This window comes from Lotus japonicus, chromosome 1 (assembly GCF_012489685.1).
Source record: "Lotus japonicus ecotype B-129 chromosome 1, LjGifu_v1.2".
Taxonomy (NCBI): Eukaryota; Viridiplantae; Streptophyta; class Magnoliopsida; order Fabales; family Fabaceae; genus Lotus; species Lotus japonicus.
This window is the reverse complement of record NC_080041.1, coordinates 87,538,994-87,564,127: the sequence shown is the minus strand read 5'-3', so window position 1 is coordinate 87,564,127 and position 25,134 is coordinate 87,538,994. Positions and strand designations below refer to the sequence as shown.

The 25,134-nt window shown below is 39.5% G+C and overlaps 2 protein-coding genes across 3 annotated transcripts; both read left to right on the top strand.

Annotated features, from left to right (window-relative positions):
* The first annotated feature begins 4,732 nt into the window (after positions 1-4,732).
* Positions 4,733-13,511, top strand: LOC130727458 (DDB1- and CUL4-associated factor homolog 1-like). 2 transcript variants are annotated; one of them, XM_057578598.1, is made up of 14 exons: positions 4,733-5,151; positions 5,293-5,374; positions 5,455-5,571; positions 5,663-5,823; positions 6,004-6,877; positions 7,011-7,108; positions 7,220-7,631; positions 7,773-8,375; positions 8,448-8,630; positions 8,767-9,339; positions 9,443-9,553; positions 10,619-10,737; positions 10,834-12,364; positions 12,731-13,511. In XM_057578598.1, exons 1-14 carry the CDS (start codon positions 4,955-4,957, stop codon positions 13,421-13,423), a joined length of 5,754 nt encoding a protein of 1,917 aa, XP_057434581.1. In that variant the 5' UTR covers positions 4,733-4,954; the 3' UTR covers positions 13,424-13,511. The 2 variants fall into 2 exon arrangements, with proteins under 2 accessions (XP_057434581.1, XP_057434582.1); XM_057578599.1 differs by lacking the exon at positions 4,733-5,151 and having other exon boundaries at positions 5,308-5,379.
* A 2,627-nt stretch (positions 13,512-16,138) lies between these two features.
* Positions 16,139-24,521, top strand: LOC130727457 (DDB1- and CUL4-associated factor homolog 1-like). Its single transcript, XM_057578597.1, has 14 exons — positions 16,139-16,493; positions 16,624-16,705; positions 16,786-16,902; positions 16,996-17,162; positions 17,339-18,203; positions 18,334-18,431; positions 18,543-18,966; positions 19,108-19,710; positions 19,792-19,974; positions 20,111-20,683; positions 20,777-20,887; positions 21,521-21,639; positions 21,737-23,333; positions 23,691-24,521. The coding sequence occupies exons 1-14, from the start codon at positions 16,315-16,317 to the stop codon at positions 24,381-24,383; spliced, it is 5,811 nt and encodes a 1,936-aa protein (XP_057434580.1). The 5' UTR covers positions 16,139-16,314; the 3' UTR covers positions 24,384-24,521.
* The last annotated feature ends 613 nt before the right edge of the window (positions 24,522-25,134 follow it).

Sequence of the window (25,134 nt, the reverse complement as noted above, 5' to 3'; positions counted from 1 at the left end):
TTTATATTGAAAACGCTATTCAACCCCCCCTTCTAGTCGTTTTTCACACCTTCATGTAGGCAATGGACAAGGTTTGAGTATTTCCTCTCATGGATCTTTTTGGTTTAGATCTCCTTTTGATTCTAGTCTTGCTCCTGTTATTAAAAATCTACTGCATGTTCCCATGATAACCAAAAATCTTCAAGTGTCAGTAAGTTGTGTAAAGACAACAAAGTCTTCTTTGAGTTTCATGAAACTTTTTGTGTTGTTAAATCTCAGGTATCTAAGGTTGTGTTGTTGTATGGCTTAATTGGTCCTGATGGTCTTTATCACTTTCCATCACTTTTGGATGCTAAGTCTCTTTCTCAAAGTCAGTCACATCTGTTGTCTTTGAATAATGTTTTTCCTTCATGTAATTATGTTTCCTTCAATACTTGGCACTCTAGGTTAGGCCATCCGAGTATCAATGTAATGAAGCAAATTTTGCAAGCATGTAATATTGGTATGCCTAATAAAACTGATCTTGATTTTTGTCCAGCTTGTGTTGTTGGCAAGTCTCATAAGTTACATTCACCTTCTTCTACAACTGTTTACTCTGAACCTTTAGAATTAATCTTCACTGACCTGTGGGGGCCGACTCCTTTTCTTTCTTCTGGTGGTTTCGATACTATGTTTCTTTTGTTGATGCTTATAGTCGTTTCACATGGATTTATTTGCTAAAAGCCAAATCTGAAACCTCACAGTCTTTCAGCAGTTTAAGAAACATGTTGAGTTGTTGTTTGGAACCCCTATTCTTTCAATCCAATCTGATTGGAGAGGAGAATTTCACCCTCTTTCTACGTTTCTCATTGACAATGGCATCAGGCATAGGGTTGCTTTTCCACATACTCACCACCAAAATGGTGTGGTTGAGAGGAAGCATAGACACATCGTGGAGTTAGGTTTGACTCTACTCTCTCATGCTTCACTTCCCTATAAGTTTTTGGATCAAGCCTTTCTCACTTCAGTATATCTTATAAATAGATTACCAACAACCTCAATTGATTTTCAGGTTCCATATACTAAGTTGTATAAGGTTCAACCTGATTACAAATCCTTGCATGTTTTTGGTTGTTCATGTTTCCCTCACTAGAGACCTTACAATAAGCATAAACTTAAATTCAGGTCTCAAGAATGTGTGTTTCTTGGCTATTCCACTATGCACAACGGTTACAAATGCTTAACTGCAGAGGGTAAAATCATTATCTCTAAGGATGTTGTCGTTCATGAAACAAGTTTTCCTTATCCAAAACTTTTTCCCTCTAGTCCACCCCAAACAGATTCAGGGTCAAGCTTCATACGAGCTATTATTCCTCTTGTTCCACCAGTTGAGCAACCACAGGTCACTATCGACTCACCTCTCATTACTCCACATTCTGTTGAGAGTCATTTAGCTCACCACACTTCAGAGTCAGCTTCCCAATATCAGAATCATATCCCTCTTCTTTACTGCATTCGTCATGAAAATCAATCTACTTCTTCTCCTCACCTTTCACATGGTGAGCCTTCTTCTGAGTCTTTGTCACATCCTACCTCATCCTCCAATTCCTCTTCTGCACTGGCAGAACAGAGTCCTTATCATGGCCCTAACACTCATTCCATGCAAACTAGATCCAAAAGTGGAATTTTTAAACCAAGATTGAATCAACCTTGTTACTAACCATGGTTGAACCAACCTCTGTTAAGAAGGCTTTGCAGGATGTAGGTTGGAAGTCCATTATGCAAGAAGAAATTGATGCTCTTCATGCAAATGGCACGTGGACACTGGTTCCATTGGCTCTGAATAGAGAGCCCATGGGCTGCAAATGGGTTTTTAGGGTCAAACAATGCCCTGATGGCTCAGTGTAGAAACTAAGGGCAAGTCTGGTTGCAAAGGGTTTCATCAGCAGTTTGACATTGATTACAAGGAGACTTTTTCCCCTGTTGTGAAACCAGTCACCATTAGGGTGATGTTGACTCTGGCTGTTACCAATCACTGGTGTATTCAACAACTTGATATCAACAATGCTTTCCTTAACGACATTATGGAAGAGGAAGTGTATATGACACAACCTCCAAGATTTGAAGCTAGTGACAAAACCTTGGTTTGTCGCCTGAATAAAGCTCTTTATGGCCTTAAGTAGGGCCCACTGGCTTGGTATGCGAGGTTAAGATCAACCTTCTTGCAGTTTGGTTTTGTCTCTAGCAAGTGTGATCCTTCGATGTTTGTCTACACTACTTCTACCGCCACCATGTATGCATTGGTATATGTAGATGATATTATAGTTACTGGTCCCTCAGAATCTTTGGTCAAACTGTTTGTGTCCAAGTTAAAAGTAGTTTTTGCTCTGAAAGATCTTGGGCAACTTGACTACTTTTTGGGTATTGAGGTGAAGCACTTGGCAGATCACCCAATTCTTTTGTCTCAAAGAAAATATATAAGGGACTTACTTGAAAAGACCAAGATGGAGGATTGTGGGCCTATTTCTTCTCATATGGTGACTGGTTTGAGGCTCACTAGAGCAAGTAGTACTCCCTTTTGAGATCTTATTCTCCATCAGTCCACAGTAGGTGCCCTACAATATGTTACTATCACGAGACTCTAACTCGGTTTTTATGTTAATAAAGTCTGCCAATTCATGGCACAACCTCATTAGAGTCACTGACTGGTAGTGAAGCAAACTGTTGTTGCTCGCAACAGTTGTGAGGCTAAATAAAGGAGTTTAGCACTTGTTGTAGCAGATATGCTATGGATTCAGTCCCTTCTACAAGAGCTTAAAGTTGCAACTACTGTCTTTACTCTTTTGTGTGACAATTTAAGTACAGTCATGCTTGCACATAATCTGGTTCAGCACTCTCGGACTAAACATATGGAGTTGGATTTATTCTTTGTTCGTGAGAAGGTCCTAGCAAACCAACTGTTAGTAAAGCATATTTTTGTACCAGACCAGCTTGCTCATGTTCTCACCAAACCCCTTAACTCCACTTTGTTCAAGGCTTTGAGAGATAAACTAATTGGGACAGATTTGCACAGTTCAGTTTGTGGGGGGCGTATTAGAGATAATTAGTACTACAATGTTATTTTTTGTAATATTCTATATTTTATATTTTATGTTTTGCTTATCTAACCCTGCTTATGTGCAGAGGCGGATTCACCGCCCGGCGAGCTTGGGCCTATGCCCAGGCTCTGCCAAAAAAACAATTTTTTTCTTTGGACCCAATCATCTTTTAGGCCCAAATAAAGAAAAGAAAAAGGGCAAAATTTGAAGGTGAGGCGTGGGTGTGGCTGACAGGCTGAGGGAGTGAGGCAGTGGCGGTGGGTGAGTGAGGACGATGTTGGTGAGGCGTGGGTGAGGGGGAGGCGGTGAGTGAGACAGAGAGTGAGTGACTGACCTTCCATAGAGAGAAAAAAACACCAAAAGGGAGAAAGGGTCACTGGAACAACTCAAAGGTAGCATTACTTTGAAATTAGAGATGATACCTTCCATAGAGAGAAAAAAAGACAAGGAAGAACGAAGTACTGAATGCAATTCTGTAATCAATAATGTTATCTTCACACCTCTCTTTGAGGTGGAGAGAGGTGGAATGAAGAGAGAGATAAGAAGAAAAGAAAAAGTAAGAGAGATAAAGTATTAGATGTGATAAATGATAGGAGGAAAGAGATAGAAATAAAAAGAGGTGGAAATGAAGTGTTTCAAAGATGAGGTGTGTATATATCATTACTCATTCTGTAATAGGATCCTTCCTTTGTGTGTCAAATTGAAGAAAACTAAAAAGAGAAAGAAAGTCGAAGCTCTACACAGGGACGGCAGCGCAAGGATGAATGGTTGAAGTTAGAGATAAGGTTAAATTATTAACTGAGTATAATAATGGCCTTTTTTTGTAAAAAAAATCTGGCCTATGTATTTCTACTTGGGCTAGTGTGCCACATTGACCCACTAAAAAGACTTATTAGACCCAAATATTTATAAGGTAGATAACAAAAATAGAAGATCATATTTCAATGATGTGAGAAAATTTCTCTTTTTATTTAATTTAATTAATTGATGTGGCATATCCTTAAAATTTGATTGGTTGACGGTGTAAAAGAACTTTTCGGTGTAAAGTTTTTACACCGTCGGTGCATCATCATTTTTCTCATATCAATTTATAATAATTTAACGTTTTTAAAATAAGTTACAAATAATATATTTATATAAAAATAAAATAATTACATCAAGTTAGTTATGATAAATTAAAGTATTATAAGTATTAGTTTATGTAATAAATATTGATTTAATTATAACACCATCAAAATAATATATAAATATAATTCAATAACGCTAAAGCTATTTATTTTTCTAGAAGATGAATAAGAAATGTCAAACCTGCACAAAAAGTAATTTTTTTCTGCTATACATTCTAATTATTTGCTTTATTTTTAAAAATTATTCGGTGTGTTGCGTACGCGTACACGTAGCACGTGTCGGAGCGTATGGCGAACTTGATAACTATGGAGTGTACTATATGTTTGGGTTGGGTGCTTAATTGAGAATAAGACATATTTGTTATTGTAACAAACTATTCACGCCGCAACACTGCAATGCGCACAAATACAACAAATGCAACAACGACCGCAATTTAAAACTCTGTCAGATGTGCAGTTAGACTTAAGCTTAACCTTGCCCAGGCTTCACAAAAATCCTGGTTCCCCCACTGCTTATGTGGGGCTAGGGTTGTGTGTGTTGCTCTGCAACACTTAGGGTTTGTTTGCTTGCTGTGCAAGCTTCTCACTGTCTCTCTTCTTCTCTCCTTGTTCATTTTTATTTCATCTTCTCTTTCGTCCCCTCACCTCTTCAACTCAAATCAAACTGCTCACGCTTCCCCTCCCCTTTCTCTCTCTAGAATTTCAATAGATAGATAGTTATTCTTACCAAACACGCAATAATTTATTGCTATTGGGTTCGTCCAGACGACGATGGACGGTCAGAGCCAAGTGCAACCGCAGCCGCCACCGCCACATGGCGAAGACGACGATGATTCGAAGAAGGAAGAAGAGGAGTTATTGATCGACAAGGTTAACAAGCTCATGGCGAAGATCACCTCTAACCCTGACAACCCTAAACCCTCCGTTCTCCACGCCCTTGCTTCCATTCTCGAAACGCATGAGTCCCGGTACGTTTAGGGATTTGAAATTTTTTGAATGATTTTATTTTATTGATTTTTGAAATACTTGTTTGCCTGGAAATTCAAGTGTGTGAGTGTGAGTGTGAGTGTGAATGGTAATTTTGTTGGTTGTTGGTTTTTGAAATGTAGGTACATGGAAGAGAGTGGTCATTCTTCCTCCAGTAATGCCCGCGCCGCGCATCTCATTGGCCGCCTTGGGAGTGTAATCAGAGTAGGGTATTTCAATGTCCATAACATGATTCTTGTTCTTGTTGTTTGTTGAGATGGTTACTAACTTGGTGCTTAACACAGGAAAATGATGATTTCTTTGAGTTGATATCTGCAAAGTTTCTGTTAGAGACTAGATACTCCACTGCGGTACAAGCAGCTGCTGCCAGGCTTATCCTCTGCTGTTCCCTGACTTGGATTGTAAGATTTTCTTTCTGCCTAACCCATCTTGCCTTTTTTTTTTTACTTGTTCTACTATGTCTTGTCAGTCTGATAAAGTGTAAATGGACAGTACCCTCATGTTTTCGAAGAATCCGCTGTGGAGAACATAACAAATTGGGTGAAGGATGACAATCTTATATTTTCTGGCGAAGAGCAAAATCAAAGAGAGGCCTCAGTTTCTGAAATGTTGAAAACCTATTCCACCGGGCTCCTTGCTGTGTGTTTGGTCGGGTATGCTATGCTGCTCAATTGATACACTGTTTTGTTCAATTTCTGCTTCTAGTGAAACTCTTTATTTGGTGATTTAGTTCCTGCTTCTAGTTGATTCTGTTGGATGGTTTTCTTGCTTCACCCTATTTTTATAGCTCTCATTTTCTAATTTTTTTCTTGTTAAATTATGAACGATCTCAGAGATGTTAAGGTAGTGGAAGATGTATTGACATGTGGCTTGTCGGCTAAGCTTATGCGTTATCTTCGCTTACGTGTGCTGGGGGAGACAAGTGGCAGCCAGAGAGATACTAGTCCTTTAACAGAAAGTAGGCATTCATCTGGGAATACTTTAGTCAGAGGTAACGATGATGGCCACAGTAGGTTTCGCCAGCTCCAAGAATTGAGTCACTTGGATGATGCAAGGGTGTTTGACGAAAGGTCTTTAGATGACCTAACCCTTGAAAGGGAAAGGGGTCAAGATAGAAACACAAGTGGACAAACTTGTCAAGAAATTTCTTGGATAGATGGTGAACCACCTGATGTGCTCAATGAAGGTGCTGATATCTGCGAGGTAGATTCTGATGGGGAAGATAGATGGCACTGTAGAGATATACGTGATGGAAGGATAAAATATGATGAACAGGAAGACAATGCTAGAGATGACTCTTCAAGGCAGCGTGCAAACCGTGGAGGGGGAAGATCCCGAGGGAAAGGAAAGGTCAATGAAGGGACGGTAGAAAGTGAACCAGTTTTGTCACCTCCTGGTCCTGGTAGTCGATTAGGGCAGGGGTGCAGTGTTAGAGATAGGAGCATAGTAAGGAATGCTGATGTTCGGAGGGTTCCTGATTCTAAGAAGACTCTTGGCAGGATCACTTCTGAGGCGTCCATTTTTGAAAGAACGGATAATGATGACTGTTTCCAAGGGTGCCATATTGGAAGCAAAGATATTTCTGATCTTGTGCGAAAAGCTGTGCAAGCTGCTGATGCTGAAGCCAGATCAGCCAATGCACCTGAAGAAGCTGTCAGAGCAGCTGGTGATGCTGCTGCTGACTTTGTTAAAACTGCAGCTTTAGAGGTATTGGGGGAGGGGGGGGGGGGGGGGCTCTTTCATTTATGTTCCAAGACCACTAGTTATACTTTGTCCATTTGTGTATCATTACTTCTCAGCACTGAAATGCTAAAGTAAGTTATCTCATTTTTAAACTCAGGAATATGAATCCACTAATGATGAAGAAGCAGCTGTTTTGGCTGCTTCGAGAGCTGCATCAACTGTTATTGATGCTGCATCTGCACCTGAAGTTTCTAGGTATGTCAGAATATGATTACGAGCATCATCAGAGACTTGACTCCTACATAGACATTTTCCATAATAATTCTTTTAGCCCTGCTAATAATGCTCTTCTTGGGTTTGTTACAGGAACTCTGTCTGCCTCAATAATGAGGCCGAAAATGCGAGTGAATCTTGTGAGGATGTTGAAGATTACTTCATCCCATACGTTCAATCACTTGCAAAATTGAGGGAAAAATATTGCATACAGTGTCTTGAGTTACTTGGGCAATATGTAGAAGCTCTTGGCCCTGTGTTGCATGAGAATGGTGTTGACGTGTGTCTTGCACTGCTGCAGCAGAATTCTAAGCATCAGGAGGCCTCCAAGGTTGCGTTACTGTTGCCTGATGTCATGAAGCTAATCTGTGTTTTGGCAGCACACAAGAAATTTGCTGCAGATTTTGTGGACCGTGGGGGAATGCAAAAGCTGCTAGCTGTCCCTAGATTGTCTCAAACTTTCTATGGCCTTTCTTCTTGTCTAGTTACAATTGGTTCTGTTCAGGTATTCTTCACGTTGTTTAATACTCATAATTATGGTGATAGATGGAGAATAGCGTTTCCACTAACCTTTATCTACATCTTTGTTTGTATTAATCTTTGTACAATGGCATTACATTTTTCTGAATCTAGATGATTATTTCAGGGGTTAATGGAACAGGTTTGTGCGCTTCCATCGAATCTTGTTTATCATGTGGTTGAGTTGGCTCTCCAACTCCTCGAGTGCAATCTTGATCAAGCTCGACAGAAAGCCGCACAATTCTTTGCTGCTGCATTTGTTTTCAGGGCAGTTATCGATGTTTTTGATTCTCAGGATGGCTTACAGAAATTGCTGGGCCTTTTAAATGATGTTGCTTCAGTAAGATCAGGAGTAACTTCTGGAGCCTTGGGTTTATCTAACTTAGGATCACTTCGAAATGATCGATCATCTGCAGAAGCGCTGACATCATCTGAGAAGCTTGTAGCCTATGAAACTTGTGTTGCTTTGCAGAAATATTTTAGAGCCCATCTCCTTTTATTAGTGGATTCCATTCGTCCCGACAAAAGCAATCGTAGTGCTGTTATAAATATTCGAAGTATAACGGCAGCTTACAAACCATTACTCATTAGCAATGAGGCAATCAATGCAGTATTCCAACAATTACAGAAAGATAGGAAGCTAGGTCCTGCATTTGTGAGGAAAAATTGGCCAGCTGTTGAGAAGTTCTTGGATTGTAATGGGCATACTACCATGTTGGAATTGTGTCAGGTATGGAACATCTAATTTGTGCATCCCCTGTATCTTCCAATTTATTTATTTCACTCACTTCGTTGTTTGTAGGCCCCACCTCAGGAGCGATATCTGCATGATTTGGTTGAGTATGCATTGGATATTCTGCACATTGTTACATTGGTAACTCGCAGTCGTAAGATGATTGTTAATACAACATTAAGCAATAACCGTGCTGGGATAGCTGTAATATTGGAAGCAGCAAATATTGCTTGTGATCACGTGGACCCTGAGGTAGGTGTCTTGTGGTATCAATTACAGTGATCATTGCCCTAATTTCTACTGGGGGTAAAAGACCTAGATATTTACGTACTGATTATGCCAATATATGTTATCTTACTTTTATTTCCAAATACTTTCTTCATTTCAGATAATTCAACCGGCATTGAATGTTTTAGTCAACCTTGTTTGCCCACCTCCTTCAATCACCAATAAACCATCTCCAGTTATGCAAGGTCAGCAGTTTGTGTCTTCCCAAACCTCAAATGGTCCTCCCTCGGAGACTCGAGATAGAAATGCTGAACCTAATACGATTATGATTGATCGAGCTGTTCATGTCAGCAGCCATATTGATCCTAGGGAAAGGAATGGGGAGTCCAGTGCTGTAGACCGAAGCAGTGTTGTAGCACTTAGTGCACAATCTGTTAATAATACTCCACAGACGCCTGGTCCTGCTGCAAGTTCAGGTTTGGTTGGCGACCGAAGAATATCTCTGGGTGCAGGAGCGGGTTCTGCTGGCCTTGCTGCGCGGCTGGAACATGGATATCGTCAAGCAAGAGAGGCTGTCCGCTCTAATAATGGTATAAAGGTTCTTCTGCACTTCCTCCAACCACGCATATATTTATCTCCTGCTTCTGTGGACTGCCTTCGTGTTCTAGCTTGTCGAGTCCTGCTTGGATTAGCCAGAGATGATACTATTGCACACATATTGACAAAGCTTCAGGTGAGCAACTATGACTTGGTCAAACTCAGACACACTCAAAATTTCAAATACAGATAGTAAACTGTTTTTGAAATTTAATTGCTTGATGTTGTGTGTGCTCTAGGTTGGGAAAATGCTATCAGTTCTGATTCAGAATTCAGGTAGTTCGACCCTTGGAACCGAGCAGGGTAGGTGGCAAGCTGAACTTTCCCAGGCTGCAATTGAGCTAATTGGGGTGAGCATCTCCACTATTTAGTGAAGCTGAATTTTGTAATCCAGCATATCATGTGTTTGTTTGAGTTAACTTGACCTTGAGTTGTTCTGTTGCTTCGTTTATTTTTTAATTTACTCCGATTTCAATATTTTTCTCTTTTCTTTATTGTTCACTCGCTTAGGTACATACTTCATATTCCACTGTGTCTTTACTGTTGGCAAGGAAATTGTAGGGCTTTGAATATCAGTTTCTTACAGATATGTCTAATGTCTAAATAATTCAACTATGCTACTAACTAGAATCTCAGTTTTAATTTTTTTTTTTGAATTAGTGCCTCAAATCTGGTGAGGAGTAGAATGCTTGTCCCAATTCTTCACTGCTCATGTTAAAAAGAAAGCTATAAAATAAGGCTTAAGGTTATTTGCTACTATATTAGGACATGGAACAAAACCTTGGATGGGGTTACCAATTACCATGCACATATTTTGTAGCTGGCTATAATTTAGATGAAGTGGAATTTCAGGATGTGGTAGGTGGGCCTGTACATTATCCATGCTTCAACCCCAAGTGGGCTCTTGCTTGTTAGAAATATAATATAAAACCATCCATGTGGCCCTTATCCAATAGTTTAAGCTTTTGGGGTAATTGGTTATGTAACAAAAATGTATTGTATAATATTTTAGTTCACTTTAGAGTCTGTTTGTTTAGGCTTTAAAAAGTAATTTTATTATACAAAATTTGTTTAGACTTTAGACATTATTTTCCCAGAAGATCTATAACTAAAACCAACTTTTTATGATTAAGTTCTCAATTTTTCCTTTACAAAATTTAGAAAATAGGAAATGAATTGAAAACAAGTTTCACTTATTTTTTTATTTGAAGTGAAACAAAAAAATGGAAGCATGAACTTTTTCTCAAACCAATCCATAATTTAGTTACTTCTGAAAACCAAGATTTTTAAGGTGCCAATCTTGTTAAATATCAATCATGTCCATTGTCCAGTATTCTTGTTCAACCTAACATACACATAATATCTGTGCTTTATGAAGGCTGTTGTTCATACTTATGTTGAGATTGTATTTGTAGATTGTGACTAATTTAGGGCGTGCAAGTACATTAGCTGCTACTGATGCAGCTATTCCTTTGTTGAGGCGCATAGAAAGAGAAGCTATAGCTGCTGCTACTCCTATTGCATTCCATCCAAGGTATCCAGTCTTCTTAAAAAAAAAATTACTACCCTGTCTTCACAGAAGCACAACTCCTGATTGCTGATGGCATTTTGTGTTGTTTTTCTTATTCAGGGATCTTTTGCAACTGATTCATGAACACCTACAAAAAAAGGGATTATCACAAACTGCTTCTACACTGCTTGAAGAGTCTTCCCTCGCACAGGAAGCTTCTTCAACACCAATTCAGTGGCCCTCTGATCGTACTCCTTCTGGATTTCTCACTAACAAATTAAAGTTCAATGCAAAGGATGAGTATTGCAGCTTGAAAAGTGATGCTATCTCTGCAAAGAAAAATTCACTGACTTTCTCAGCATCTTTTGGTTCACATTCAAAACACCAACCTGTTGACTCTCAGTACGCATCAGTCAGAAAATTGTTGAGTACTGGGAAAGAGCCTTCAGAAACTAGTATAGTGGAGACTCTGTCTGAATCTTCTGTCAGACATAACATTGATGCTGGATCTCAGGATAAGACTCCAATCATCTTGCCATCAAAACGGAAGTTATCTGATTTGAAGGATATACCAATGTTTTCATCATCTGGAAAGCGACTAAATGTTGGGGATCAAGGGCTTCGCTCTCCTGGTTGTTCAAGTGCTGTTCGTAAAAGCAGTCTGCAGACTGATGCTGTTGGGACACCAACTTGTAACCTGAGAAGTCAACAAGGCCGTTGTACAGCTGACCATGTGGATGATAATCATAACAGTATCTCAACTCCTGGTCAGATGACCCCATCCTCCCAAATATTCAATGACCTTCAGCCAAACAACTCTGAGCGCGTAACATTAGAGATTCTAGTGGTTCAGTATCTGAAGCATCAGCATCGCCAATGCCCAGCTCCCATTACCACTCTTCCTCCTCTATCTCTTCTACACCCACATGTTTGTCCTGTACCTAAGCGAAGCCTTGAGGCCCCTTCTAATGTGTCAGCTCGGCTTGGTACTCGGGAATTTAATTTTAGGTATGGTGGAGGGCATGGGAATCGCAGGGATCGTCAATTTGTTTTCAGCCGGTTTAGGCCGTGGCGCACTTGTCGGGACGATGCTGGTGCCTTATTAACATGCATCACATTTGTGGGAGACTCTTCCCATATTGCTGCTGGGAGCCATAATGGAGAGCTAAAATTTTTTGACCTCAACAACAACAATGTCGTGGAAAGCTTTACAGGCCACCAGTCTCCTTTGACCGTTGTTCAGTCGTTTGTTTCTGATGAGGCCCAGTTGTTGCTTTCTTCAACCTCTCAAGATGTTAAGCTGTGGGATGCAACGTCAATTTTAGCTGGTCCTAGTCATTCATTTGAAGGGTGCAAGGCTGCCAGGTTTAGCAATTCCGGAAATGTTTTTGCGGCCTTGTCATCAGAATCTGGGCGACGAGAAATCTGCTTGTATGATATCCAAACATGTCACCTAAAGTCGAGTTTCTCAGATACGTATCCAACTTCCACAGGGAAGGGTCATGTTTATCCTTTAATCCACTTCAGCCCTTCAGATTCGATGCTGCTTTGGAATGGTGTGTTATGGGATTGCCGGGCCTCTGGGCCTGTTCATCGCTTTGATAAGTTCACAGACTATGGGGGCGGAGGCTTTCATCCTGCTGGCAATGAGGTTTGTGGAATCTTGCATCTGTCTAAACAATAGACTTTGAGTTGTTTGGTGATTACCTTTAATTGGGCTGCAAATGAGAAGTGATAGGTAGTAGATACTATATGTAAAATACATATTAATGCTAATGAGCCTCCATGGAAGTGGATGAAACAATGTTTAAATTTTTTTTGTTCATCCATGAAGTGGCTGACTTGGAAATTCTGGAAGAATGACTGTCATTTATGCCCAAAATTCTAGGATTGCTGGGTTTGGCTCCACGGCATCATTATATTTTGTAATTATAAATTGTACACATATCTATTCTGTCTACAAGTGGTATTTTCTGACCTTCGTGTTTGTTTGCAAAAAAAAATGTTTTTAAACCAGGTTATTATCAACTCTGAAGTCTGGGATCTGCGCAAGTTTAGACTTCTACACATCGTGCCTTCCTTAGATCAAACATCAATAACATTCAATGCTCGTGGTGATGTAATATATGCAATCTTAAGGAGAAATCTTGAGGATGTAACGTCAGCAGTCCACACACGCCGTGTCAAGCATCCTCTATTTGCAGCTTTCCGCACAGTGGATGCAATCAATTATTCTGACATTGCTACTACCCTTGTTGATCGTTGTGTTCTTGATTTTGCAACTGAGCCAACAGATTCATTTGCTGGGCTGATAACTTTGGATGATCAAGGTGAGATGTATGCATCAGCCAGGGTATATGAAATTGGTCGACGGAGGCCAACGGATGATGATTCTGATCCTGATGATGCTGAAAGCGAGAGCGAGGACGAGGAAGATGATGATGATGGTGATGAAGATGAAGATCCTCTTTTAGGCCCTGGTTTTGGCAGAGAGAGCGATGGTGATGACATGAGCAATGATGACGATGATAGTGCAAGTGACATTGATGATGAAGATGCAGATTTTATTTTGGATGATTTAGACTATGACGGAGGAACAGGCTTATTAGAGATTGTGGGAGAAGGTGATGAGGATGATGATGATAGTCAAGAACTTGAATCTGTAAGTAGTGACGATGAGGAATTTGAGGATAATGACTTCGGCTTTTAATTTGAGGGACTGTAATTACTTTTTCTTTCCTCGATTCTTGATTATTTATCTACCTTTCAATAAAACTGAGAAGATCTACTTCGTACCACCATCAAATGATTACCAAAAAAGTGTACATGAGAAATCCATATGAAGAAAACAAAAAAATACATTAGATTTTGTGAACAAAACTTCCGCTTTGGATTGGTGCAAATGCATACCCTTATGCACGGTTCTTAAACTCAAATGGGGCAGATAATTCAAATGCTAATCAACTTTATACCATGGAGTGGAAATTATCAAAAGCATTGTGATTTATGAATTAAAATTATAGAAACTGAACGAAACTTTTTTCAAGGGAATTACAAAAGCCAACGTGAAGGGAGACGAGTAGAGTTATCACCATAATTATTCAGCTCACCTTCTCATCTTTGGTTTCACAGCTGAATAAATTTTTTTTTTCAGCTGTGGAACCAAAGATGAGAAGGTGATCAAGTATAATAATAATACCAGGTAGGCTAAATTTAGAAAATAAGAGTTCCAGATACATACCACTCAAAGAAAACGATCAATAACATAGTGAATCCGTTCATTCTTGACTTTTTATTTGAAAATGATAGTATGTGTGACATCTATTCTCCGAAAAGTACTAAAACAAATTTATGAGTTCAAAAGATAAAAATCATTGTAAATGTATACTAATACTAGAGCTTAAATGACGTACTCTTTCCGGGAATATATTTCCGTTTTGTGAAATGATGTCCTTCACGAAGTGCATCTAGTTGGATTAAAAGATCTTTAAGCAAATGAAATTCATAAGAATTAATCATGGAATTAGCTATAGTTGAGCTCTTTAGACATCTAGTTAATGGTTCAAACACTTAAAAACTTATATAGGAAAATTTTATTGGTGGGACAGGAACTGATAACAAATATTTTAATCCTAGCTGATTTATTGGGTGAAATAAGAAGATTTTAATCCCTTATTTATTGTGCAAAATGACTTACAAGTGTTATTTCTCCCTCTTACCGGCAAGATATTTACACTGCATTAGGGAATATTTTCAATTGATTACGGCTCCCAGCTTAAGAAAACAAAAACTGAAAATAATGCAAAACTTCCAAATATGTAGACAAATTTCCCATAAAAAATATGGAAAATTGTATTGCATCCTTGCCTTATAGAGTCATAAAATTTGGCACTTGTTTGGTCTTAGTCTTCTTGAATTTGTGAATGGTGATGTTATTGCACTTGAAACATATTTTTTTTGAAAGAGAAATATATTTATACAGATAATGTTGAGAAACAACCCTTCTCAACATAAGTATAGTTACGAAGCCAACAAAAGCTGACAAAATCCCAAATAATAGGGCAAAAACTCCGCAAGCAACACCAAACCAAGTACGCTGTGAGTTTTATTGGTTCATCAAAACACAATGGTTAGGTAGGTGCTAGTGGTGTTGATCATCAAACCAAGTACGCGGTGTGTTTTGAAACCCTCAGCAAACCTTGCTGATGATTGCACTCTTTGGTATGGAGTCACATGTGGCAATAGATGTTCATGGAAACATCTCTTATGCATTTAATAGCTACTTCCAGCAAAATGACCAGATGGATTCTGCTTGCAAATTCTCTGGCCTTGCCATGCTCACTGACAAAGATCCTTCAGGTGGAAGTTGCAGATTCAGAATCATGTTCCAGACAGATTCTGCATGACTTCATTGCTTTGCTTTTTTGGATGATGGAAGTTGTGTATTACTTAAGTAATTTAGTGGTCTTGAAAAAGTAAAATACTAATATATATTTTAACTATTTCAAAACATTCTTTAGATTTTTAGTAAGCCAATAATGAATATATAGAAAACATTTTTTAGTTATCAACGGTTGGTTAGTTCAAGTGGTACATACTTGATTTTTCTTAAGTAAGAGACTTGGGAAAGGAAAAAACCTCATAAGGAGAATAAGCATGACCATAGTGTGAATGTTTCTGACTCGAACAAAATTGTCTCTCATGAAGAATACTTGTAAGAAAAAAAAATCTTTAATTATTTTTTTGGTGAAATTTAAGATAAAGTTAATGATCATTACTTTTCAAAATAACAAAGTGTTAAGGAAGATTGATTTTACCACCATAATTGCTTAAGTAAAATTCAAATGCACATTACTCATTGTTATATTTTTGAAAATCAGGTCGATTGGGGTTGGATGGGAAGAGCAGTGCTATATATCTCGAAAGTTCTCATACGAAATCCCAACGAAGGATAAAGGAACCAATCAGAGTATAATAGAGAAATAACTTCAAATGAAGGGCGAAAAGTCAAAGCATTTAGAGAACTAGTTCGTACTTTTCGTAGTGCAAAGTTTCGTACCATCCAACATTAGTGGGATGGGAAACCAATCAAGTGATCAGTCCATTTGAAGTAAAAAGTAAAAACCAATAATCTCATAACCTGTTAGAACCAGTCAAGCGGGTCAAAATTGATGCTATTGTACCAGTTTGAATCGATCACATTTTAAAAACTTATAAAAATATTCATAAAATTTATATTTTTTTTTTATTTTAAAACAAATGTACCAAAAAAATATTTTGGTGGGTTCTTTGTATTGTTGGGCCATCCAAGAGTTTTGTTTTTTTGGTGGAAGTGGTTCCATTAGGGTTAAAAATACGGGTCGGATATTCCGGAATGTTCTGGTCCATTTCCGTGCTCGCAATGGTGTCGTGATTTTTCTCACTGTCTCTTCTCCTCCTTCTTTCGCTTTCCTTGTTCATTTTTATTTCATCTTCTCTTTCCCTCTTCAACTCAAACCAAAAACCAAACTGCTCACGCTTCTTTCATGCCCCTCCCCTTTCTCTCTCTAGAATTCCCAAACGCACAATAATTTATTGTTATTCGATTCCGTTCCGGCGACGATGGACGATCAGAACCAACCGCCACGTGATGAAGACGACGATGATTCCAAGAAGGAAGAAGAGGAGTTGTTGATCGACAAGGTTAACAAGCTCATGGACAAGATCACCTCCAACCCTGACAACCCTAAACCCTCCGTTCTCCACGCCCTTGCCTCCATTCTCCAAACTCATGAGTCCAGGTACGTTGCCTTCTCTCTAATTCTGTTCCTCTTTCAAAATTTCGAAATTATTTTATTTTATTGATTTTGATTTTTGAAAATTTTCGTGTGGGAATGTTAATTTTGTTGATTATTGGTTTTTGAAATGTAGGTACATGGAAGAGAGTGGTTATTCTTCCTCCAGTAATGCCCGCGCCGCGCATCTCATTGGCCGCCTCGGGAGTGTAATCAGGGTAGGGTATTTCAATGTCCATAACATGATTCTTGTTCTTGTTGTTTGTTGAGATGGTTACTAACTTGGTGCTTAATACAGGAAAATGATGATTTCTTTGAGTTGGTATCTGCAAAGTTTCTGTTAGAGACTAGATACTCCACTGCGGTTCAAGCAGCCGCCGCCAGGCTTATCCTCTGCTGTTCCCTGACTTGGATTGTAAGATTTTCTTTCTGCTTGCCCCAGCTTGCCTTTTTTTAATTTTACTTGTTCTACTATGTCTTGTTAGTCTGATAAAGTGTAAATGGACAGTATCCTCATGTTTTCGAAGAATCGGTTGTGGAAAACATAAAAAATTGGGTGATGGATGACAATCTTAGATTTTCTGGTGAAGAGCAAAATCATGGGGGAAGGGAGGCCTCAGATTCTGAAATGTTGAAAACCTATTCCACCGGTCTCCTTGCGGTGTGTTTGGTCGGGTATGCTATGCAGCTCAATCGATACACTGTTTTTTTCAATTTCTCTGTTAGAACTTTTAATTTGGTGATTTAATTTCTGCTTCTAGTTGATTCTGGTGGGTGGTTATCTTGCTTAACCTTATTTTTATAGCTCTCATTTCCTAATTTTTTTCTTGTTAAATTATGAACGATCTCAGAGATGTTAAAGTAGTGGAAGATGTATTGACATGTGGCTTGTCGGCTAAGCTTATGCGTTATCTTCGCTTACGTGTGCTGGGTGAGACAAGTGGCAGCCAAAGAGATACTAGTCATTTATCAGAAAGTAGGCATTCATCTGGGAATACTTCAGTAAGAGGTAAAGATGATGGTCGCAGTAGGATTCGCCAGCTCCTTGATTCGAGTCATTTGGATGATACAAGGGTGAATGATGAGAGATCATTAGATGACCCAACACTTGAAAGGGGTCAAGATAGAAACACAAGTGGACAAACTTGTCAAGAAGATGCTTGGATAGACGATGAACCAACTGATAGGCTCGGTGAGGGCGCTGATATCTGTGAGGTAGATTCTGATGGGGAGGATAGATGGCACTGTAGAGATATACGTGATGGAAAGACAAAACATGGTGAGCATGAAGACAATGCTAGAGATGACTCTTCCAGGCGGCGTGCAAACCGTGGGTGGGGAAGATCCCGAGGGAAAGGAAGGGTCAATGAAGGGACGGTAGAAAGTGAACCAGTTTTGTCACCTCCTGGTCCTGGTAGTCGATTAGGGCAGGGGCGCAGTGTTAGAGATAGGAGCATAGTAAGGAATGCTGATGTTCGGAGGGTTCCTGATTCTAAGAATTTTGCCAGGATCACTTCTGAGGTGTCAGTTTCCGAAAGAATGGATAATGATGACTGTTTCCAAGGGTGCCATATTGGAAGCAAAGATATTTCTGATCTTGTGCGGAAAGCCGTCCAAGCTGCTGAAACTGAAGCCAGATCCGCCAATGCACCTGAAGAAGCTGTTAAAGTAGCTGGTGATGCTGCTGCTGACCTTGTTAAAACTGCAGCTACAGAGGTATGCTGGGGCTCTTCCATTTTTTATCGAATACCATAAATTATACTTTGTCCATGTGTGTATCATTACTTCATAATTTGTGCTCAATACTGAAATACTAAATTTTGTTATCTCATGTGTAAAAATTTAGGAATATAACTCCACCAAAGATGAGGAATTAGCTGTTTTGGCTGCTTCCAGAGCTGCATCAACTGTTATTGATGCTGCCTCTGCAGTCGAAGTTTCTAGGTATGTCAGAATATGATTACGAGCATCATTAGAGACTTGAGTCTTACATAGACACTTGACATAGTAGTTCTTATAGCCCTGGTAATAATGCTCTTCTTGGGTTGGTTACAGGAACTCTGTCTGCGTCAATAATGAGGCAGAAAATGTGAGTGGCAGAGAAACAGAATCTAGTGAGGACGTTGAAGATTACTTCATCCCAGACATTCAATCACTTGCAAATTTGAGGGAAAAATATTGCATACAGTGTCTTGAGTTACTTGGGCAATATTTAGAAGTTCTTGGCCCTGTGTTGCATGAGAAGGGGGTTGATGTGTGTCTTGCACTGCTGCAGCAGAATTCTAAGCATCAGGAGGCATCCAAGGTTGCGTTACTGTTGCCTGATGTCATGAAGCTAATCTGTGCTTTGTCAGCACATAAGAAATTTGCTGCATTATTTGTGGACCGTGGGGGAATGCAAAAGCTGCTAGCTGTCCCTAGATTGGCTCAAACTTTCTTTGGCCTTTCTTCTTGTCTAGTGACTATTGGTTCTCTTCAGGTATTCTTCATGTTGTTTAATACTCATAATTATGGTGTGAGGTGGAGAATAGCGTTTCCGCTAACCTTTATCTACATCTTCGTTTGTATTAATCTTTGTACAATGTCATTACATTTTTCTGAATCTAGATGATTATTTCAGGGGATAATGGAACGGGTTTGTGCGCTTCCATCTGATGTTGTTTATCATGTGGTTGAGTTGGCTCTCCAACTCCTCGAGTGCAATCAAGATCAAGCCCGAGAGAATGCCGCACAATTCTTCGCTGTTGCATTTGTTTTCAGAGCAGTTATCGATGCTTTTGATTCTCAGGATGGCTTACAGAAGTTGCTGGGCCTTCTAAATGATGTTGCTTCAGTAAGATCAGGAGTGACTTCTGGAGCCTTGGGTTTATCTAACTTAGGATCACTTCGAAATGATCGATCATCTGCAGAAGCGCTGACATCATCTGAGAAGGTCGTAGCCTATGAAGCTTGTGTCGCTTTGCGGAAATATTTTAGAGCACATCTCCTTTTATTAGTGGATTCAATTCGTCCCAACAAAAGCAATCGTAGTGCTGCTAGAAATGTTCCAAGTATAAGGGCAGCTTACAAACCACTCCTCATTAGCAATGAGGCAATCGATGCAGTATTCCAACAATTACAGAAAGATAGGAAGCTAGGTCCAGCATTTGTGAGAACATATTGGCCAGCAGTTGAGAAGTTCGTGTCATATAATGGACATATTACCATGTTGGAATTGTGTCAGGTATGGAACATCTAGTTTGTGCATCCCCCCCCCCCCCCGTATCTTCCAATTTATTTATTTCACTCACTTCGTTGTTTGTAGGCCCCACCTCAAGAGCGATATCTGCATGATTTGGTTCAGTATGCATTGGGTATTCTGCACATTGTTACATTGGTACCTAGCAGTCGTAAGATGATTGTAAATACAACATTAAGCAATAACCGTGCTGGCATAGCTGTAATTTTGGATGCAGCAAATATTGCTAGTAGTCACGTGGACCCTGAGGTAGGTGTCTTGTGGTATCAATTACAGTTATCATTGCCCTAATTTCTACTGGGGGTAAAGGACCTAGATTTTTACGTACTGATTATGCCAATATATGTTATCTTACTTTTATTTCCAAATTCTTTCTTCATTTCAGATAATTCAACCGGCATTAAATGTTTTAGTCAATCTTGTTTGCCCACCTCCTTCAATCAGCAATAAACAATCTGCAGTTATGCAAGGTCAGCAGTTTGTGTCTTCCCAAACCTCAAATGGTCCTCCCTCGGAGACTCGAGATAGAAATGCTGAACGTAATACGGTTACGGTTGATCGAGCTGTTCATGTCACCAGCCAGATTGATCCTAGGGAAAGGAATGGGGAGTCCAGTGCTATAGACCGAAGCAGTGCTGCAGCACTTAGTGCACAATGTGTTAATAATACTCCACAAACGCCTGGTCCTGCTGCAAGTTCAGGTTTGGTTGGCGACCGAAGAATATCTCTGGGTGCAGGGGCGGGTTCTGTCGGCCTTGCTGCGCAGCTGGAACAAGCATATCGTCAAGCAAGAGAGGCTGTCCGCTCTAATAATGGCATAAAGGTTCTTCTGCACCTCCTCCAACCACGCATATATTCATCTCCTGCTTCTCTGGACTGCCTTCGTGCTCTAGCTTGTCGTGTCCTGCTTGGATTAGCCAGAGATGATACTATTGCACACATATTGACAAAGCTTCAGGTGAGCAACTAGGACTTCGTCAAACTCAGTCATACTCTAAACTTATAGTGAACTATTTTCTTGAAATTTAATTTAATTTTGTGTGTGTTCTAGGTTGGGAAAAAGCTGTCAGAACTAATTCGGGATTCAGGCAGCCCGACACTTGGAAATGAGCAGGGTAGGTGGCAAGCTGAACTTTCCCAGGCTGCAATTGAGCTAATTGGGGTGAGCATCTCCACTATTTGGTGAAGCTGAATTTTGTAATCCAGCATGTCATCTCCACTTTCCAGAGTTGTGCTGTTTGCTTCACTATTTGTCTTATGCATATATTTAATTTACTCTGATTTTTATATTTTTCTCCTCTCTTCATGCTATACTTGCTTAGGTACTTCATATTTCAATTTGGGTTTTGACTGTTGGCAAGGAAATTGCAGAGCTGTGAATATCAGTTTCTTATAGATGGATCTAATGTCTAAAAATTCCAACCATGCTGCTGACTAGAATCTCAGTTTTGAAATTTTATAATTTGTGCCACAAATCTGGTAAAACTAAATTTAGATATTTATGATTAAATTGTTTTTTATTTTTTTCCTCTACAAAATTTTGAAAATAGGGAATGAATTGAAAACAAGGATTTGCATTTTTAATTGAATTTAAAATTGAAACAAAAAAATGGAAACATGAAACTTTTTTCTCAAACCAAACAAACCCTAATTAAGTTTCTTTAAACCAAGATTTTTAGGTGTCAATCATGTTCAATATCTGATTATCCAGTATTCTTGCTCAAACTAACATATACATATTATATGTGCTTTATGCAGTCTGTTGTTGTTACTTATGTTGAGATTGTATTTGTAGATTGTGACTAATTTAGGGTGTGCAAGTACATTAGCTGCTACTGATGCAGCTACTCCTACGTTGAGGCGCATAGAAAGAGCAGCTATAGCTGCTGCTACTCCTATTACATACCATTCAAGGTATCCAGTCCTGAAAAAAAAAAATTAACATCCCCTGTCTTCAGAGGCACACCTCCTGATTGCTGATGGTTTTTTGTGTGTTGTTTTTCTTATTCAGGGAACTCTTGCTCCTGGTTCATGAACACCTACAGGCATTTGGATTAGCACAAACTGCTTCTACATTGCTTAAAGAGGCTCAGTTGACTCCTTTGCCATCATTGATTTCTCCTACTCTTGCGCAGCAGCCCACTGCACAGGAAGCTTCTTCAACACCAATTCAGTGGCCCTCCGGTCGTACTCCTTCTGGATTTCTCACTCGTGTTCCTGGATTTCTCACTCACAAATTAAAGTTTAATTCAATAGATGAGTATTCCAGCTTGAAAAGTGATGCTATCTCTGCAAAGAAAAAATCACTGACTTTCTCATCATCTTTTGGTTCCCATTCAAAACACCAACCTGTTGACTCTCAGCACACATCGGTCAGAAAATTGTTAAGTACTGGGAGAGAGCCTTCAGATACTAGTATAGTAGAGACTCCGTCTGAATCTGCGGTGAAACATAACATTGATGCTGGATCTCAGTACAAGACTCCAATCACCTTGCCATCAAAACGAAAGTTATCTGATTTAAAGGATATACCAATGTTTTCATCATCTGTAAAGCGGCTAAATGTTGGGGATCAAGGACTTCGCTCTCCTGTTTGTGCGGGTGCTGTTCGTAAAAGTAGTCAGCAGACTAATACTGTTGGGACACCCACTTGTATCCTGAGAAGTCAACAAGGCCGTTGTACGTCTGACTGTGCGGATGAAAGTCAGTACAGTATCTCAAATCCAGGTCAGGGGTCGTCCTCCCAAATATTAAATGATCTTCAGGCCAACAACTCTGAGCGTGTAACATTGGATTCTCTAGTGGTTCAGTATCTGAAGCATCAGCATCGCCAATGCCCCGCTCCCATTACCACACTTCCTCCACTGTCTCTTCTACACCCACATGTTTGTCCGGAACCTAAGCGAAGCCTTGATGCCCCTTCTAATGTGTCAGCTCGACTTGGTACCCGTGAATTTAAGTTTAGGTATGGTGGAGTGCATGGGAATCGCAGGGATCGTCAATTTGTTTTCAGCCGGTTTAGACCATGGCGCACTTGTCGGGACGATGCTGGTGCCTTATTAACGTGCATCACATTTGTTGGAGACTCTTCTCATATTGCTGCTGGGAGCCATAATGGAGAGCTCAAATTTTTTGACTCCAATAACAACAATGTCGTGGAAAGCTTTACAGCCCACCAGTCTCCTTTGACCCTTGTTCAGTCGTTCGTTTCTGGTGAGACCCAGACATTGCTTTCCTCAACCTCTCAAGATGTTAAGCTGTGGGATGCAACATCAATTTTAGCTGGTCCTAGTCATTCATTTGAAGGTTGCAAGGCTGCCAGGTTTAGCAATTCTGGTAATGTTTTTGCAGCCTTGTCATCAGATACTGCACGACGGGAAATCCTCTTGTATGATATCCAAACATGTCACATAGAGTCGAGTTTAGTAGATACATATCCATCTTCCACAGGGAAGGGTAATGTTTATCCTTTAATCCACTTCAGCCCTTCTGATTCAATGCTGCTTTGGAATGGTGTTTTGTGGGACCGCCGGGTCTCTGGGCCTGTTCATCGCTTTGATCAGTTCACAGACTATGGGGGTGGAGGCTTTCATCCTGCTGGCAATGAGGTATGTGGAATCTTCCATCTGTCTCAACAGTAGACTATTGGAGTTGTAGGGAGAGTACCTTTAGATTGATTGAAAATGATAAGTTATGATACTATATATAAAATACATGTATACTACTAATGAGTCTCCATGGAGGCTGTTTAAAAATTTCTTCTTCATCCATGAAGTGGCTGACTTGGAAATTCTGGAATAAGGGTTTTGTGATTTATGCCCAAAATTCTAGGATTGCTGAATTTGACTCCAGGACATCGTCATGTCGCTCATAGTGTTTTTAATTATAAATTTTACATATCTTCTGTCTAAAAGGTTGTATTTCTGACTTCTGTTTTGTTTGTAAAAATTTTGTTCTTAAACTAGGTTATTATAAACTCTGAAGTCTGGGATCTGCGCAAGTTCAGACTTCTACGCAGCGTGCCTTCATTAGATCAAACAGCAATAACATTCAATGCACGCGGTGATGTAATGTATGCAATCTTGAGGAGAAATCTTGAGGATGTAATGTCAGCAGTCCACGCACGTCGTGTCAAGCATCCTCTTTTTGCAGCTTTCCGCACAGTGGATGCAATCAATTATTCGGACATTGCTACTACCCCTGTTGATCGCTGTGTTCTTGATTTCGCAACTGAACCAACAGATTCATTTGTTGGGCTGATAACTATGGATGATCAAAATGAGATGTATGCATCAGCCAGAGTATATGAAATTGGTCGATGTAGGCCAACTGATGATGATTCTGATCCTGATGATGCTGAAAGCGAAGATGAGGAAGATGATGACGATGATGATGATGGTGATGATGAAGATCCTCTTTTAGGCCCTGGTCTCGGCAGAGAGAGTGATAGTGATGACATGAGCAATGATGACTATGATAGTGCAAGTGACATTGATGATGAAGATGCAGATTTCATTTTGGATGATTTAGACTTTGACGGAGGAACAGGCTTATTAGAGATTGTGGGAGACCGAGATGAGGATGATGATGATAGTCAAGAACTTGAATCTGCAAGTAGTGACGATGAGGACTTTGATGATAATGACTTTGGTTATTAATTGTCAATCTGAGGAACTGTAATTACTTCTCTTATTATATCCATTTTAGGTTAGGCTCAAAATTTTGCTGTAATCTTTCACATTTACGTCTTCAGCGAAGTTATGATGGTATATAAGTCAAGAAGCGCAATTGTTTTTTTTTTTTGATAAGCAAAGAATATATTGAAATGAAGTACAAGGGGTATTTCAACCCAATACAAAAGAAGAGAAGGTAAATACTAAATTACAACTCAAAAACAAAAGCTAAATTGCTCTCTATTTGAAGTCTGCCCCGCAGCAACCGCCAAATAAAAGCTCTAATGTTTGACGGAATTGGAGTTGTCCAAACCAATTTGAAGCGCAATTGTATATTTTCAGATTGTGACGTAACTTTCAAAGATTCAGTGAAGTTATGCAAGTTCTTTCAAAAAAAAACTTTATGTGTGTGTGGTCGACATATACTACTAATTTAATTTAAATTATACCGTAAAAACATTAAATTAAATTATATTATAATCTAATCTCAGTCCCATAAAAAAGCAAGAGCATTTTATACAATGCGTGAGTACCAAAAAAAATGATGGCTTCGCCAACTTAGGTTCGCACACGATGCCATAGCCTCTAGCATGTCTTTGACTCCCTGCTCGATAGTCTAGAGGTGCTCCGCTCTACCATTTTTGTAAGAAAAAAAAATATTATGGCTTTGACCCATTCATCATTATGTATCTTTATCTAGACATGTGGAATATGTCCAAGTAACATATGGAGTGGA